This window comes from Carassius auratus, chromosome 46, assembly GCF_003368295.1.
Source record: "Carassius auratus strain Wakin chromosome 46, ASM336829v1, whole genome shotgun sequence".
NCBI lineage: Eukaryota > Metazoa > Chordata > Actinopteri > Cypriniformes > Cyprinidae > Carassius > Carassius auratus.
Genome location: NC_039288.1, coordinates 3,749,011 through 3,768,044, shown reverse-complemented (window position 1 = coordinate 3,768,044; position 19,034 = coordinate 3,749,011). Strand labels below are relative to the sequence as shown.

General features: G+C 41.3%; 1 protein-coding gene across 2 annotated transcripts in view; it reads left to right on the top strand.

The window, feature by feature from the left end:
* The window catches only part of LOC113063879 (neuronal vesicle trafficking-associated protein 2-like), a 43,604-nt gene extending 25,694 nt beyond the window's left edge, over positions 1-17,910 (top strand). For both annotated transcript variants that reach the window (XM_026234282.1, XM_026234283.1), the window contains exons 4-5: positions 13,873-13,983; positions 16,760-17,910. In XM_026234282.1, the coding sequence (XP_026090067.1) occupies positions 13,873-13,983; positions 16,760-16,951 (303 nt within the window). In that variant the 3' untranslated portion in view covers positions 16,952-17,910. The remainder of the gene's footprint in view (positions 1-13,872; positions 13,984-16,759) is intronic.
* The last annotated feature ends 1,124 nt before the right edge of the window (positions 17,911-19,034 follow it).

The window sequence follows — 19,034 nt, the reverse complement described above, 5'->3', positions numbered from 1 at the left end:
TCACAGAGGAACGTGCGCGGTCGGTGCTAGCCTGCTTGAATACGTTCAAGAGCAGGACAGCGGTCCCACTGAAACTCTTTCAGAGGCTCCTGGGGCATATGGTGGCCACAGCGGCACTTACACCACTCGGCCTATTACATATGAGACCGCTCCAGCACTGGCTTTATGGCCGAGTCCTGAGGTGGGCGTGGAAGCGCGGCACTCACCGGGTCCAAGTTACACCGGCCTGTCGCCAAACCCTCACTCTGTGGTCAGATCTGACATTCCTTTGGGCAGGGGTGCCCCTAGAGCAGATCTCCAGGCATGCTGTGGTTTACACGCATGCCTCCACCACTGCCGGGGGGGCCACGTACAACGGGCATGCAGTCTCAGGGGTTTGGACGGGCCCGAAGCTGCAGTGGCACATCAATTGCCTTGAGTTGTTAGCAACGCACCTTGCCTTGAACCGTCTCAAAGGTTTCTTACGAGGCAAGCCGGTGCTGGTCCGATTGGACAACACTGCGACTGTTGCGTACATCAACCGCCAAGGTGGTCTGCGCTCTCGTCGCATCTCGCAACTCGCCCGCCACCTCCTCCTTTGGAGTCAGAAGGCTCTGAGGTCACTTCGTGCCGTTCACATTCCAGGCCTGCTCAGTCGTACAGCCGACGAGCTGTCTTGAGCAATGCTCCCGGGAGAATGGCGACTCCATCCCCTGACGGTCCAGCTGATTTGGAGGCAGTTCAGAGCCACTCAGGTAGACCTGTTTGCTGCTCCAGAGACCTCTCACTGCCAGGTTTTCTACTCCCTGACCGAGGGAACTCTCGGCACGGACGCACTGGCACACAGCTGGTCGCGGGGCCTACGCAGGTATGCGTTTCCCCCAGTGAGCCTTCTCGCACAGACATTGTGCAAAGTCCGGGAGGACGAGGAGCAAGTCTTGCTAGTAGTGCCATATTGGCCTACTCGGACCTGGTTCCCCAAACTAGTGCTCCTCTTGACAGCCCCTCCTTGGCCAGTTCCTCTGAGGAGGGATTTACTGACTCAGAGATGGGGCACCATTTGGCACCCCCGTCCAGACCTTTGGAAACTCCATGTTTGGTCCCTGGACGGGATGCGGAGGTTCTAGGTGACCTACCCCAAGAGGTAGTTAACACCATCACTTCGGCAAGAGCACCGTCTACGAGACACGCCTATGCCTTGAAGTGGAACCTGTTCGTTGAGTGGTGTTCTTCTCGCCGAGAAGACCCCCGAAGATGCCCGATTGCGGTCGTGCTATCCTTTCTGCAGCAAGGGTTGGAGCGAAGGCTGTCTCCCTCCACCCTCAAAGTCCAGGTTGCCGATATTGCTGCGTACCATGACCCTGTGAATGGGAAGTCTTGGGTAAACATGACCTCATCATCAGGTTCCTTAGAGGGACCAGGAGGTTAAATCCATCCCGGCCCCCCTGTATACCCTCTTGGGACCTGTCTCTAGTGCTTAAATCACTACAGCAGGCCCCATTCGAGCCTTTGCATTCAGTTGAGCTAAAGTTTCTTTCATTGAAAACTGTGCTCCTGCTTGCACTGGCCTCCATCAAGAGGGTAGGGGACCTTCATGCATTCTCGGTCGACGATTCGTGCCTAGAGTTCGGGCCGGCTGACTCCCAGGTAATCCTGAGGCCCCGGCCTGGCTACGTGCCCAAGGTTCCCACTACACCCTTCAAAGACCAAGTGGTGAACCTGCAAGCGCTGCCCCTGGAGGAGGCAGACCCAGCCCTGGCTTTGCTTTGTCCTGTTCGAGCATTAAGGTGCTACGTGGACCGGACGCAAAGCTTCAGGACCTCAGACCAGCTCTTTGTCTGTTACGGAGGCCGGCAGAAGGGGAATGCCGTCTCTAAGCAGAGGATGGCCCACTGGATTGCGGATGCCATAACCCTGGCTTATCAGGCTCAGGATGTGCCCTGCCCGTTTAGGTTGCGAGCTCACTCAACTAGAGGTGTTGCATCCTCCTGGGCGCTGGCTCGTGTCGCCTCGCTGACAGATATTTGTAGAGCTGCGGGCTGGGCGACCCCTAACACGTTCGCTAGGTTCTATAGCCTTCGTGTAGAGCCGGTATCCTCCTGTGTTCTCACCTCAAACGGGTAGTGGCACTGAGAGGCCCCGGTTAGTGTCGGCTTGCTAAAACTGCTCCAGAGTGTCCGTACTGTAGACCATGTTGAGATCCTCCATCCCCTAGGCAGCTGGACGCAGCGGAACGTCCGGCGCCAGGCCTTCATAATGAATCCGTGAGAACCATGGAAGGCTGGGCTCCATATTGAGACCTAAGCGGTACTCGTATGTGTATAGTCCACGGTATAGCCTTAGAGCCCGTGTTTCCCCGGCAGACTTCTGCCTTCCCAAGAGGGTTTTAATCACCTCAGATTTCTCCGTATACTCCTAAACGGATGCTATATGTGTATTGGCCTCCGAGACCTCCTTCGGGAAGGATGGGGCTTCCGCAGCGTCCCGGCTCCAGGCGGACCGGGTACGTTTTCCCAGTGTTATCCAATCTCACCCAGTGAGGTAGTGCTTTGACAATGGTGAGTGGAGCTACTTGTTCTGAGCCCCGGCCTACACCTAATAGGGGCGCAGGCGGCTCGCACAGGGCACTGGAAGGGATAGGGATCCCATATTCGTCGGTCATCCGACGTGGCGTCGAGAGTGACCGACTGAAAGGGAACGTCTCGGTTACGTATGGTAACCCTGTTCCCTGAAGGAGGGAACGGAGACGCCACGTCCCGTCGCCATGGTTGCTGTACCGCCACTGAGCTGCCGGGTTCCCGGCTCGGCTCCTCAGCGAAAAACTGGTATGCATTGCACCTGCTGCCCTCTTATACTCACGCAGTGATCAGCGGCAGCTGGATGCAATAATTGCATGCCAATGTGCATTGGCTCGTTTAGTTTACACTCGAAGTAGATTGGTCTATCGAAGCGATATCCCATATTCGTCGGTCATCCGACGTGGCGTCTCCGTTCCCTCCTTCAGGGAACGAGGGTTACCATACGTAACCGAGACGATGCTGCCTTAGGAAATGAACTGAGTGAGGCCATATTAACTTATGAGGGAACAGACTGGCATTGACACTTAACAAATACTAAATAAACACCCTTGTCTTTTCTGTTCCTTTGTCTAATGTGGTACTGTGATTTCCCTCAGCCTCTCCTCAGTGTTTCACCACTGTATGTCTGTAGTAAGTGTGTCTGTAGTAAGTGCTTAGGAACAGATGAAGCTTAAGATTACAAATCCCACAAGGTTTTTTCAGTTAATCTTAGACACTCTGAAATTCTGGGCGGGAGGAGAGGGTCATTTGGAAAACAGATGTCTGAGATATTATTTATCTATTAAAAATAAAAGCTAGATATCTTTTTCTAATGGTCTGTGGTTAGTCTTGGCACTCATCTCATAACAAAGTTGCTCTGAGAAAATGAGTCTTCCGCCATCTGAAGCTCAGGGATGCATTGATTTACTTATTGACTGACATCACACTGCTTTGTGAGAACCATTGTTATGCAGCAAGAGTAGATGAAACTGAGAATCTCAGAACCCCTGAAGAAACTGTGACGGATGGGCTGCTCACACATATGGAGTGGAAAGTGGTCTGGCTGTGTTTGTAGCCAATTGTTGCAGTTGCGGAGGCAGCAAGACAATGCTAGGGACACAGCAGTCTCATTGGACCACAGTATTACAGAATACTCATAATGAAAGCACAGGGATGCTAAGATAGATTCCTTTTATGTTGTTTTGTTTTTATGCAAAAAAAAAAAAAGACAATTGAGAATTTTATTTATACTAAACTGCATCGACATTGGGGAAAAAGTGGCATTGTCCAGCTCAAGTCTTATAGTCTTTAGATTTTGACCTTGGTCACATATTGAAAGTGCCTTTTAACGCCACTCACTGGACATTTTAGTTTGAAACTGCCGTGATTTGCGCAGTAAGATATTAGGCAATATTAGTGTTGCAGAAACATAGCCCCAGGCACATATTTCCAAAGAGCTGAGATTTATTGTCACTATATGGTTAGAAAAGGTGAATTTAATTTAAAGGATTCATAGGTTATATCCCCTAAAATAGGTGTCCTTAATTGTATTTAATAAGTGTAGTGTACGCAAAATGTTTTAAAAGTATATTTTTAAAAAAAGTCTTAGGGTTATGTAAATAATCCGGTTCCTTGAGATGGGAATGAGTCACGGGTGGCCAACATAGGTCCTGGAAAGCCACAGAGTTCAGCTCCAACTCAATAAAATGCACATGAACAAGCTAATCAAGGTCTAAGGATTCCTAGAAAGCTACAGGACTGTGGCTCTCCAGGACATGTATTTGAATGTACATTGCGCTCAATCCATTTATTTTTGAGCCTTTCTTGCGGTCGCTTGCCAGGTGGGCTGAGGCGGGAGGCAGTCTTGGCTACCGAGTCATCATGGCTCCGCATGACAAGCGCTGTCAGCCCGTGTTTTAAATAATTTGAACGTTATGGAGTCATTATGTGAGCTGAATACAGGTTCCTCTATTACCTTGACACCTTGATGTAAAGATTTGGGAAGAGCGGAATGACTCACTGGAGGGGTGTTATGACCCATGATTATTCGTCCATTGAGTGTTCCCAAAGCGAACTTGCGGTTTCTCACATGACCAAGCTAAACTCAGTGTGGATTTGGCACAATTCATAACCTCCTCGTATGCATGGCTGACCAAGGAAGCAAATTGATATTTTCATATTTTCATGTCACACCCTCCCAATAGATATAGATCTTCAGAGCACAACACAGCTCTTCAGAGCTAGACGCAGCCAGCACCATGTAATTCCCATGATCGAAGCAGCCATGTTGCCTCTGCGGACACACAGTCTGAATATGTGGGGTGCAGATGTTTGACCACTGTCTCTCAAGAAGAGGGCCAAGTGGGAATGGAGATTCTTCACTGCAAACTTGTCACAGATCGTGTGCATCATCCATACACAGTATCACAACTCCCTCGAAACATAACTGTACTTGGAAATGATATAATATTCATTAAATAAATAGGTTACTTGAAGGGATAGTTCACCCAGTGTGGTGGACCTTGATATGGTGGACCTCAATGACCGGAAGTACCTGGTAGTAAGGTTCACTTGAGAAAAAAGTAAAATTTGTGGTATCCAAGAGGAGACCAATTTGTTCATTCAGCATAAAACTGGTATGCATTGCACCTGCTGCCCTCTTATACTCACGCAGTGATCAGCGGCAGCTGGATGCAATAATTGCATGCCAATGTGCATTGGCTCGTTTAGTTTACACTCGAAGTAGATTGGTCTATCGAAGCGATATCCCATATTCGTCGGTCATCCGACGTGGCGTCTCCGTTCCCTCCTTCAGGGAACGAGGGTTACCATACGTAACCGAGACGATGCTGCCTTAGGAAATGAAGTGAGTGAGGCCATATTAACTTATGAGGGAACAGACTGGCATTGACACTTAACAAATACTAAATAAACACCCTTGTCTTTTCTGTTCCTTTGTCTAATGTGTTACTGTGATTTCCCTCAGCCTCTCCTCAGTGTTTCACCACTGTATGTCTGTAGTAAGTGTGTCTGTAGTAAGTGCTTAGGAACAGATGAAGCTTAAGATTACAAATCCCACAAGGTTTTTTTCAGTTAATCTTAGACACTCTGAAATTCTGGGCGGGAGGAGAGGGTCATTTGGAAAACAGATGTCTGAGATATTATTTATCTATTAAAAATAAAAGCTAGATATCTTTTTTTAATGGTCTGTGGTTAGTCTTGGCACTCATCTCATAACAAAGTTGCTCTGAGAAAATGAGTCTTCCGCCATCTGAAGCTCAGGGATGCATTGATTTACTTATTGACTGACATCACACTGCTTTGTGAGAACCATTGTTATGCAGCAAGAGTAGATGAAACTGAGAATCTCAGAACCCCTGAGGAAACTGTGACGGATGGGCTGCTCACACATATGGAGTGGAAAGTGGTCTGGCTGTGTTTGTAGCCAATTGTTGCAGTTGCGGAGGCAGCAGGACAATGCTAGGGACACAGCAGTCTCATTGGACCACAGTATTACAGAATACTCATAATGAAAGCACAGGGATGCTAAGATAGATTCCTTTTATGTTGTTTTGTTTTTATGCAAAAAAAAAAAAAAAGACAATTGAGAATTTTATTTATACTAAACTGCATCGACATTGGGGAAAAAGTGGCATTGTCCAGCTCAAGTCTTATAGTCTTTAGATTTTGACCTTGGTCACATATTGAAAGTGCCTTTTAACGCCACTCACTGGACATTTTAGTTTGAAACTGCCGTGATTTGCGCAGTAAGATATTAGGCAATATTAGTGTTGCAGAAACATAGCCCCAGGCACATACAGTATTGTTCAAAATAATAGCAGTACAATGTGACTAACCAGAATAATCAAGGTTTTTCGTATTTTTTTTATTGCTACGTGGCAAACAAGTTACCAGTAGGTTCAGTAGATTGTCAGAAAACAAATGAGACCCAGCATTCATGATATGCACGCTCTTAAGGCTGTGCAATTGGGCAATTAGTTGAATTAGTTGAAAGGGGTGTGTTCAAAAAAATAGCAGTGTGGCATTCAACCACTGAGGTCATCAATTTTGTGAAGAAACAGGTGTGAATCAGGTGGCCCCTATTTAAGGATGAAGCCAACACTTGTTGAACATGCATTTGAAAGCTGAGGAAAATGGGTCGTTCAAGACATTGTTCAGAAGAACAGCGTACTTTGATTAAAAAGTTGATTAGAGAGGGGAAAACCTATAAAGAGGTGCAAAAAATGATAGGCTGTTCAGCTAAAATGATCTCCAATGCCTTAAAATGGAGAGCAAAACCAGAGAGACGTGGAAGAAAACGGAAGACAACCATCAAAATGGATAGAAGAATAACCAGAATGGCAAAGGCTCAGCCAATGATCACCTCCAGGATGACCAAAGACAGTCTGGAGTTACCTGTAAGTACTGTGACAGTTAGAAGACGTCTGTGTGAAGCTAATCTATTTTCAAGAAACCCCCGCAAAGTCCCTCTGTTAAAAAAAAGGCATGTGCAGAAGAGGTTACAATTTGCCAAAGAACACATCAACTGGCCTAAAGAGAAATGGAGGAACATTTTGTGGACTGATGAGAGTAAAATTGTTCTTTTTGGGTCCAAGGGCCACAGGCAGTTTGTGAGACGACCCCCAAACTCTGAATTCAAGCCACAGTACACAGTGAAGACAGTGAAGCATGGAGGTGCAAGCATCATGATATGGGCATGTTTCTCCTACTATGGTGTTGGGCCTATTTATCGCATACCAGGGATCATGGATCAGTTTGCATATGTTAAAATACTTGAAGAGGTCATGTTGCCCTATGCTGAAGAGGACATGCCCTTGAAATGGTTGTTTCAACAAGACAATGACCCAAAACACACTAGTAAACGGGCAAAGTCTTGGTTCCAAACCAACAAAATTAATGTTATGGAGTGGCCAGCCCAATCTCCAGACCTTAATCCAATTGAGAACTTGTGGGGTGATATCAAAAATGCTGTTTCTGAAGCAAAACCAAGAAATGTGAATGAATTGTGGAATGTTGTTAAAGAATCATGGAGTGGAATAACAGCTGAGAGGTGCCACAAGTTGGTTGACTCCATGCCACACAGATGTCAAGCAGTTTTAAAAAACTGTGGTCATACAACTAAATATTAGTTTAGTGATTCACAGGATTGCTAAATCCCAGAAAAAAAAAATGTTTGTACAAAATAGTTTTGAGTTTGTACAATCAAAGGTAGACACTGCTATTTTTTTGAACACACCCCTTTCAACTAATTGCCCAACTGCACAGCCTTAAGAGCGTGCATATCATGAATGCTGGGTCTTGTTTGTTTTCTGACAATCTACTGAACCTACTGGTAACTTGTTTGCCACGTAGCAATAAAAAATATACTAAAAACCTTGATTATTCTGGTTAGTCACATTGTACTGCTATTATTTTGAACAATACTGTATTTCCAAAGAGCTGAGATTTATTGTCACTATATGGTTAGAAAAGGTGAATTTAATTTAAAGGATTCATAGGTTATATCCCCTAAAATAGGTGTCCTTAATTGTATTTAATAAGTGTAGTGTACGCAAAATGTTTTAAAAGTATATTTTTAAAAAAAGTCTTAGGGTTATGTAAATAATCCGGTTCCTTGAGATGGGAATGAGTCACGGGTGGCCAACATAGGTCCTGGAAAGCCACAGAGTTCAGCTCCAACTCAATAAAATGCACATGAACAAGCTAATCAAGGTCTAAGGATTCCTAGAAAGCTACAGGACTGTGGCTCTCCAGGACATGTATTTGAATGGACATTGCGCTCAATCCATTTATTTTTGAGCCTTTCTTGCGGTCGCTTGCCAGGTGGGCTGAGGCGGGAGGCAGTCTTGGCTACCGAGTCATCATGGCTCCGCATGACAAGCGCTGTCAGCCCGTGTTTTAAATAATTTGAACGTTATGGAGTCATTATGTGAGCTGAATACAGGTTCCTCTATTACCTTGACACCTTGATGTAAAGATTTGGGAAGAGCGGAATGACTCACTGGAGGGGTGTTATGACCCATGATGATTCGTCCATTGAGTGTTCCCAAAGCGAACTTGCGGTTTCTCACATGACCAAGCTAAACTCAGTGTGGATTTGGCACAATTCATAACCTCCTCGTATGCATGGCTGACCAAGGAAGCAAATTGATATTTTCATATTTTCATGTCACACCCTCCCAATAGATATAGATCTTCAGAGCACAACACAGCTCTTCAGAGCTAGACGCAGCCAGCACCATGTAATTCCCATGATCGAAGCAGCCATGTTGCCTCTGCGGACACACAGTCTGAATATGTGGGGTGCAGATGTTTGACCACTGTCTCTCAAGAAGAGGGCCAAGTGGGAATGGAGATTCTTCACTGCAAACTTGTCACAGATCGTGTGCATCATCCATACACAGTATCACAACTCCCTCGAAACATAACTGTACTTGGAAATGATATAATATTCATTAAATAAATAGGTTACTTGAAGGGATAGTTCACCCAGTGTGGTGGACCTTGATATGGTGGACTTCAATGACCGGAAGTACCTGGTAGTAAGGTTCACTTGAGAAAAAAGTAAAATTTGTGGTATCCAAGAGGAGACCAATTTGTTCATTCAGCATAATGTGGTTGCATTAAAAAACATGTTCCAGATCTGTCTCTTCCATTTAAATAAAATAAAATGAATTTTTAACTAAGAAAGTTGAGCAGGAGTTTAAAAGCCTGGATATACCGGGGGTACACACACACACACACACACACACACACACATATATATAGTAGGAGTTCACTTGAGTTCATCTGAACTCTTTCAGCTCTGCAATAAACATGTCTTTTATGACATTATTTATTTAATCTCTTTATATACAGCCATGCTTTATTTAGTTAGCAAAGCTGGGAAACAAGTACCAGACATATTATAATCTGAAAAAAAGAAAAAATTCTGTCCTGGTCCTGCGTATCGGAATACAGTGCCTGATAGACAAGAAGTAAATTAAATTAAATTATGGTTATTATAAATGCATCTTTGGGGAACAATCAAAAGCGTTACCAAGGTTCTAACTAGGAGAGACACTTTCAAACATGGAGTCTAAGAAGATGGCACATGGTGACCTGAACTGCAGAACATTCAGGTGGGAGAAAGCCATGCAGTATTTATAAAAAATCAGTGGAGAGGCATGGGGAATGTTATATAAGCATGATGAGAAAACAATAGAGTGGAGAAACAGGAGTATGAAAGTGGACAGACTCAACTGAAAAAAAAAAAAAAATTAAAATGCAACAGCACATCTTTGTAGTGTTCTTGATGTCTGGAGAGAAAAAAGACATCTCTTTTTTTTTTTTTTTTTTTTGACGGTGCATGATATCAGGTTTTTGGGGCATGTAACATGGTGCTATCGCAGCATGCTTCAAAGTTAATTGGATTATAGTGTATACCATAGGAACATCAACCAACATGGTATTTTTAAAGTGTGTGGTTTCTGTGTCATTATAGTATGAACTAAGTTAAATTAAGTAAGCAATTTTTTCCTCCCTGAAACTCTCTCTTTTTCCGGGCGTTAGTCCCGCAGTGCAGGTTCTGGCAATTGGCACAATATTCGCCACTTGGTTTGGTCTGAGGCATCGTCGGGGACAATGCCGCAGGTCCACATGTTTGCATGTCATTCCGAATGTGCTTCATCCATTTCTTTTTGGGCCTTCCTTGCGGTCGCTTGCCTGGCGGGCTGAGGCAGGAAGCAGTCTTGGCCACCGAGTCATCATGGCTCCACATGACATGGCTGTACCATCACAGGTGCTCTGTAATTGGGTATGCTCTGTAATTGGGGCGATGCCAATGGCCTGTCTGAATTCCTCGTTCTGCACATGGTCGAGCAGGGTCAAGCCGAACGCCCATCGCTATGGCGTGCATAGTGTTTTCGTGCTTTGCTGTAGCAGGCCAGCATGCAATGGGGCACATGACCATTTTGTATATCTTCGACTTCAGGTGGATCGGCATCTTCCTTTCTCAAAGCAAACCCATCACTCGCCGCCGTTTGAGCCACACAGCATTCACCTGTGCTCGTGCATCAGGCAGTGAGTCGCAATCTGTGAAGATCATCGAGCCGAGATATTTAAATTTATGCACTTTTCTTCAGGGTGTGGCTATTAATAGCGATGGATCCATCTGTCTGCACACCAGCTTCCGAGTACTTGGTCTTGGTGATGATGACCAGCATGCCGTTCACATCGAGTCGGTCTGACCATTGCTGCGTTTAATGTTGGAGCTGCTGGCGGGCCTCGTATGCAAGACAGACATCGTTAGCGAACAACTATGTCCAAGGGTGTGGTTGTTGGATCAGGCCTGCAGTCACTGTGTCCATACATGATGAATAGCAGGGGTGAGAGGGCAGATCCCTGGTGGATGCCGACGGAGATATCGAATCACCCAGTCGATGTAGGCCTTGGGGACACCATGAGACAGTGAGTGGCAGATCAGGTCATGTGGGATACGATCGAATGCCTTCTCCAGATCAAGGAAGGCAAGGTGGACAGTCTTGTTCTTTTCACAATGTTGCTTCATGAGAAGATGTGGTGCATAGATGGTGTCCATCGCAGATTGTGATAATGTCTCGTAGGCGCTGATCGATGACACGCTCATCTTCATTGCGTTGCCGAGGAGGCAAATTGGCTGTTAGTTGGTGCACTCAGCGACGTCGCCCTTGCCTTTCCAGATGGGCACTGTGGTGCTTGTCCTCCAGCCTTTGGGAATGGCACCGTCACGATGCCACTTTTGAAAAAGTCAGCAAGCAGTTCCACGCCTCAACTGGAATATCATCGGGGCCTGATGCATTTCTGTTCTTCATTTTCTCAATCGCTCTCGCCATCGGCAATGGGGCTGTGAAATGGTTCCACGCTTGGTATGGGTGGGTGCGGAAATTCGACATTGCTGATATCGCTAAAGTACGCGCTCCAGTGATAGAGCATGGCGAGTGGATCGCAGAGGACCTGATGGTTGGCATCCCTGATTTGGATGACCTGGCCGATATCTTGGGTGGCTCGGTGGTGTGTGTATGCAGACGATAGATATTGTTGGTGCCTCCAGAGGTGTCCAACTTTTTGTATAACTGCACATAGTAAGCGGCCCGCTTGGCCATGGATTTCCGCATTTGATATTCACGTCGGTCGGCATCATGCGTGGTCACCCGCTATTGCTTTTAAGCATGCTTCTTCTTGGAAATTGTCTCCCTAAAACTCTCTGTCTGCTATTAATTGTCAAACTCAAATAACTGGTTAAATACCAATGTCATTGTGTCATCTTGTTGTTTTTTCTTATAGATATTTCTAGATATTAAGATACATTTGACTAACATTTAGCTTATTCAGGTCAAGACCCATTTTTACATAATTTGTATTATTTCATTACACTATTTTATTAATTATTACATTATTTTATTTAACTAATGGCTTTTTTTCTGATGAAATGTATTTACATAATATCACATTTGTTCTTGTGAATGATTGTACAGAAAACACTGAAGAATAATGAAAGATAAGTCTAGACAATGTTATCAGAATTTTTGTCCATGCAGCAGTAATAAATACAGACTTTTACTCAGTCATAATTTTTATAGAAAACAAAGTGGAATATAGACTTTTGCTTGTGAATGTCTAACTTGGTATTTGAAGTGCTTTACACAAAGCATAGAATGTATTTTAATTAATTTGACCAGGTAAACTCTAGTGAAACCTGGAATTATTTCATCCATTATATAATATTAACCTGATACAGTTCTGAATCTTGTTTTTAGGCAAATTTATTTTAAAATCTAGTGTATCCCCACCCCCACCCCCAACCCCAACCCCCCCTCCCACCAAAAAAAAAAAAATGTATAGTCAGCCAACTAGACTGGAGCTTGCCAGATTCAGTGGAGTGAGACAAAGATGGAAAATGGAAAAGTATTTTAGTATTTTATTTTATTTTATCTATTGGTGTAATATTTTTTTTCCATCTGTACATCCATCTCTACATCTTTGGATGCTATGATTTTATTTATAATAAACGTCTATAGTCTCTATACATGCAGAATCAGCATACAGCATTAATACTCCAAGCACTCCAAAGAAGATGAGCCTATTGAATAAATCCACCCTGGGGATTATGGTTTTCTGAACATAGATTAATCTGACCACAAAAAAAGCAACACTGGGGACCTAGAAAAACTTTGTGGAGGTGACAAACAGGAAAACAGCTGGTGGTATGTCTTGTGTGACACAAAAACATTGACATTGGAGTATGAAAATAACCTAATTTTATTTCAATTTTGTCCTCTGGGCTTTCTTTTATTGTGGATGGGGATGAATTTTTATTTTTTTATTTTTTTTATTACAGACTATTTTAATGGAGACAGATTAATAATAGCATTAATGACAGTATTAAAAATTATTAATGAATAATTATTATTTTATTTGTCCTGCAAACAACAGCAGGTGCTCAGAGTGAAATGAAAGAGTTATATTTAAATACTTTTCACATGAAACCATAGCCAAATTTCATGAAAAATAAAATAAATAAAAAACCTTGAAAATGTCCCATTGGGGCATGGCTTAAAACACTAAAGTGGTTCAAATCTAGATGCTACTCAGAGCGTGAAAGGCACCCAGCCATTTTGGCTCTTGTCCCACCGCTTAGCAACATGCTACAAATGGGGCCAATTTTGGCCAAGGACATCAGACTGTACACTTGTTTAATCTGTGATAAGAGAATGAATAAATGGAGAGAGAGAAAAACAGATAACAGTTGTATGATTCTAAAATTAATCTAGTTGATATTGTGATATTTTGCATTTTACCTCACTTTTCGTTTCCATCAGTCATCTCTAGTAATGTTGTTCTTAACTAGTGATCTGCTTAACTGTGTGCTTCCATATCCTAAAAAGAAATAGATCCTCACAAGTAACAGATCTGAAATGCTCTTATAGCCACCCTGTGAAGTGCATGTACAGTTGATTTCCATAGGGTTTGACATTAGCATGATGATAAGCTAACAACATGAAAATCTAATAATGTGACAATACAAATATATAACACATATACACTCACCTAAAGGATTATTAGGAACACCTGTTCAATTTCTCATTAATGCAATTATCTAATCAACTAATCACACTGCAGTTGCTTCAGTGCATTTAGGGTGTGGTCCTGGTCCTGGTCAAGGAACGAATGGAAAGCTAATGGAATTATATATATATATATATATATATATATATATATATATATATATATAATCTTGACTATTTGCTAGAAGGGCACAGTAATGAACTTTGTCTTTTTTTCTATACATATACAGGTGACCATCCTCATCATACTGGCCCTGGCCTTCCTGGCCTGTATAGTGTTTCTGGTAGTGTACAAAGCCTTTACCTATGACCACACCTGCCCTGATGGCTTTGTGTATAAGGTGAGTAGATGAACACAACATTTCTTCAGTTTCTTCATTTATTAACCTGTTAACTGTCACTCAGATGTTTAAAAGTCCATGATCCAAACCTATTTCTTTATAATTCATGACTTAAAACATATTGTAACATGACTTTGATGTACCATTTACATGTTAATGCAGTGTTTGATTTTAAAATGGGTTTTTAAAGGATGAATTTTGAGATTTTAAGTTTTCAAGTGATATATAATTTCTGATTTCTAAAGTGTTATAGAGAAAAAGGCAACAAAGACTTTTTTTTGACATAGGTCAGAACTCCTGTTATGATGTAGGTTTTTGAGGTGCACTCTTGACATAAATTAATCTATTACTTTCCCTGCATAATTTGTAACAGAAAAAAAGATTCGTAGACCTTTCCAACGATATATACTTTGTCATGATAAGATAAGGATTTAATTGTAATAGGGGTGTGCAGTGCAAGTTCACAATAAAACCTAATTTGTTCACTTTCTGTAATTCTCCACGGCATATTTGAAGTTGTATGCAAGCAAAATATAACTAATGAATGAATATGGGGCCGTTCACATATCGTTCCTAAAAACGCGAGGAAAACGCTAGGCGCGCCGCTTTCTCATTCTTTCCAAAGCGCTGGGGCAGAAGTGCTCTTGAGGCGTCTGCCGTTGCTAAGCAATAATGACGTGCTCTCTCCATGAAGACGCTGAAATTTCAGCAAAGGATAAATGGATTTGCAGCACTAAAAATCGCTTGCAGTAGCTCTGCTACTAAATTTATATCAAAATGGCAATCCATATACAGCTATGATCAGCTGTTCCTTCATCTTGGCTGAGCTTTCAACGTTGTAACGGGAAAGGATGAAGCTGAATGTTTAGTTCTTGTGACATGACCTGCGGTGCGCTTGCGGAATTATGAAAAGTTGAAATGTTTTTAACTCGATGCGGTGCGGACGTGCCTGGAAAAAACGGGCGTGTCGTACCCACTGATATATAGATCAGTGGTCGCACCGCGTCGCTTCCATTATGGACGCGCATACCGCGCGCTTACATTGGAAATAACGAACTTGACTACGCAAAAGATGCAATATGTGAACGGCCCCTAAGAACTGCAATCTTCTACAGTACTTCAAATATGCCGAGGAGAATCACAGAAAGTGACCGAATTCAAGAACATTGTTGCGGCATCTCTCAAGCAACGAATAAACACCGCTAACTTGGAGAATGCAGTGAAAACTCCTCTTCTCGCGTCTGCCCTAGACCCTTGGTACAAGCATCTCAGATTTCTCGATTAAAAACATGAGAGAAGTAAGAAAAAAAAAACTTTTTTGAACATTATCAGAACATTTTCCTTGATGCTAGTGGTGCGGATGCACGATGAAGAGGATACAATGCCCACTCGTCGGAAAAGGCTGAGCCAGTTCTTCAGCGATGATTACAGAGCGTGGGAACAGTTCTTGCTGGAGCCATGTATTCCACCAGATGAGGATCCCATCCAGTGGTGAAACGAAAACACGAAGCGCTTCACAAAACATATTCGCTTAGCACACCGTTATTTGTGAGTCCCGCCAACGTCTGTGCGTTTTCTCCGCGACCTTATTATTATTATTATTATTATTATTATTATTATTAACCGACTAAGGAGCCGACTTTCCTGATCATGTTTACATGTCCATATTTCTTAACAAGAACATGTAAAACAATAAAAAAAAAAAAAAAAAATTTGATCACAGTTTAAAAGTTTAAAAGTTAAGTGTAGGCTACGTTCTACAATAGCCTAATTGCTGCAGGCTGCTTTATGTTTTTTCTTTGTTCATTTTATATATATATTTTGCTTTTAATCTGTAATTTTGTTTGTTTGCACGTATTGTTAAAGGTTTTTAGCTACAAAACACAATGTGTAATGTTCAAGCTTATTGTTCAAAATGACGGAAACAATAAATGTTTCTGAAAAATAACTGTCTGTCTCATTAAACTTAATTTAAATAAACGAATATTTGAATATTCATTTATTTATAGATAAATACTGCATACATACACTGATGATAAATTCATATAATTGTTACAAAAACTGTAGTACAAATGCTTACTTTGTTTTCAGACTAAATTAAAGGCCAAAAAGTCCAAATTTAAGGCCACAATGTACACTTTCATGACTACAGGTACACAGAGTGTCATTCAACTGTCATTTATTATTATTGACACACTGTTTTCCTAATGAATGTTGTTCAGTTGCTTTGACGCAATGTATTTTGTTTAATGCGCTATATAAATAAAGGTGACTTGACTTGACTATAGTACACTTTTTAAAAGTGTGCATTGTCAAATTAAAATTTTTACTTTTAATAATTTAAAATAATTTTTCATTAATCATCATTCTTGAATATAGTTTTAACTGTAGTAGGTTACTCGATGTTGCTTTTATAGTTAATATTTTCAAATGTACTAAATTGTAACTTCCTCATTACAGATGTATAATTACAGTACAATTTCAGTAGAAAAAACTCTTACGTATATTTTAGTTTACCATAAATATAGTGCATTTTAACCATATTTCAAACACATCTGAAGTAATTATGAGATTACATATAAAGATAATTTGTATATCTGCTTAAATAATTACTACATTAATGTATAAAGAATAATAGAGATGTGTGTGACGCACATTTGCCACGTTGAAGCATTGAAATAATGCAACTGAATTAATAATACTGTTCATATGCTGACATCAAATTTTGAGTAACATTCATAGCTCTAATATTACATATTCCCGACTTTTCCTACAGCACAAGCGCTGCATCCCTGCCTCACTGGAGGCCTACTACACTGCCCAGGACACCAACAGCCGTGGCCGCTTTTACACCATCATCAGCCACTACAGCATGGCCAAGCAGACCACCTCCCGCTCCGTTTCTCCATGGCTTCCCGCTGGAAGTTCCCAGCATGATGTCAAGCCTCCCAACACAGACAGCCAATGAGATTCCCCACACTGCTTTTTAAAGAGTTGTTATTATGTTCACCTGCATCATGCAATTCCCTAATTACCCAATATTTCCACCAGCTCATTTGTTTCTTTTATGACCTGTGTTTAATTTTTAACTGCATAGTTTCAATCTTATATTCATTAATTTGTATTTATTATTATTTAATTTTGTTGTAAATTTTTTTGTTTTTAATACTTAACTATTGTTTGTACAAAGGCATGACTCTGGAATGTTGTCGAGCAGTTTTACCACAATGTCTGTAAGTGTCAATGATCCATTTTGAAAACAGAATACCCATAAGCCCCTTATGTAGTTAGGTAACAGCAATTTTGAAAGGCATGATAAAACAGGGAGTTTTGTGCTTTTATTTCTGAAATGGCAGAAAATATACATACATGCTCACATTAGATTATGAAAACAGACACCCTACTTGTTAGACTCATTTTTATGTACAACCTATTACAACATGTTAATGAAATATTGATATAGGCCATCAATAAAATGGCAAAAGAACAAATTGTACTGTACAGAATGTTATGGTTCCTACTTTGAACCTCGATGTAAATAACTCCTGAGAGCAATTACCCATGATGTGTATGTTCGTCAGACACATTGTAATATTCTCACGGTTTCTCAATGGATGAAGGTGTTTAGAGCTTTGCGACTTGCTTTAGATGGTGTCTATGCTTGCATTTAACCAGAGGCGAAACCTTGGACTCCTGAGATGATTTGGTGAAATGTCTCATCTGAATTTCTGCCAAAGCTTGATTTTCTGCTATGTTTGGCCACAAGTGTGCCCTTTTTCCATTTTTATATTTGTTGTCAGAAAAAAAAAAAAAAAGATTTTTGAAATCTTGTGCTGTTGTTAGTTGAAATGTAGCAAAGCCTTGAGTATTTTTGATTGTGTATCCTTTAGGTTCAAACTAATAAAGATATACACGGTGTCCAATTGTTGAATCGTTTGGCTCTTATTGCATTTTTTGGTTCTTTTTGAATAGTAGATTAGCACTGTGTGTGTATATAATAAAAACAAGGTTCAATGTAGTATTTATTGTCTTCCTTAGGAGAAATTAGTTTTGGATAAGAGAACTGCTGCAACATACACACACGACATTAACAACCATTCTATTTCTATAATCCTACATCATAAAAACAATACCATTTAAATAAATTAAGTAGGTTAAAAAACACACAAACATTCAGCAAACTTTATTTAAAATACATTAAACTGTAAAACATTTTATTTAGTTGCATTTAATTAACATTTTGTGTCCAAAATCAGTTAGTATAGAGTACTTTTTTCACTAGGACAAGTCATCAAATAAATTTAAAGAAAAACACAGACATCTTATAACAAATAATAAAAGACTATAATTTGCTGTCATAATGACTTTATTTGGTATGGTCTGTTTGATTTCACACATCACATACTACAGCGCTCCAAAAGTGCACTACTGTTATGCTATTTGTTTTTTCTGAGATAGTCCTATATTCTGTTCAGTTTTACTGTATATAAAGGAACAACATGGATATTTAGCTAATTATCTCCTTTTTTGTCGCACAGACAAAAAATATAAATAAATAAATAAATTGTAAGGTTTCAAAACAACGTCTTTAACTCGTCTGAGCTTTAAAAGAGCAATATAATTTTTCTCTAACTGATACCTTAGTAATTCATTAATCATAATAGCAATACAGCAATAGCCCTGTAAACTACGTATCAGAATACGACATTTAACTGCTGAAAACAATGTGACTTGACAAATCTATCAGAAGTTATTCCACTGACTCAAGATCCTAACAATTTCTCTCCTGGGTGGGTTGGAGTCTCATATGAGGGAAGCACAGCAGTCGCACATTAGACTGACAGCTGGTTTATTTCTGCTTGGCTAATTAGCAGCCCTGTTCATCTTGTCTGTTCATAGCTCTCCTTCACCTCACATTCTGTCGTGCTGAGAAGACTGAGCCACATCCTGAATGTCAAGATAAAGATCGAAAAACAGATGCCAAAGATGCACCCAATCTGTTATTAATTGACTATAGATACTAAATGAGTATAAAATTAGATTTTTTTTTT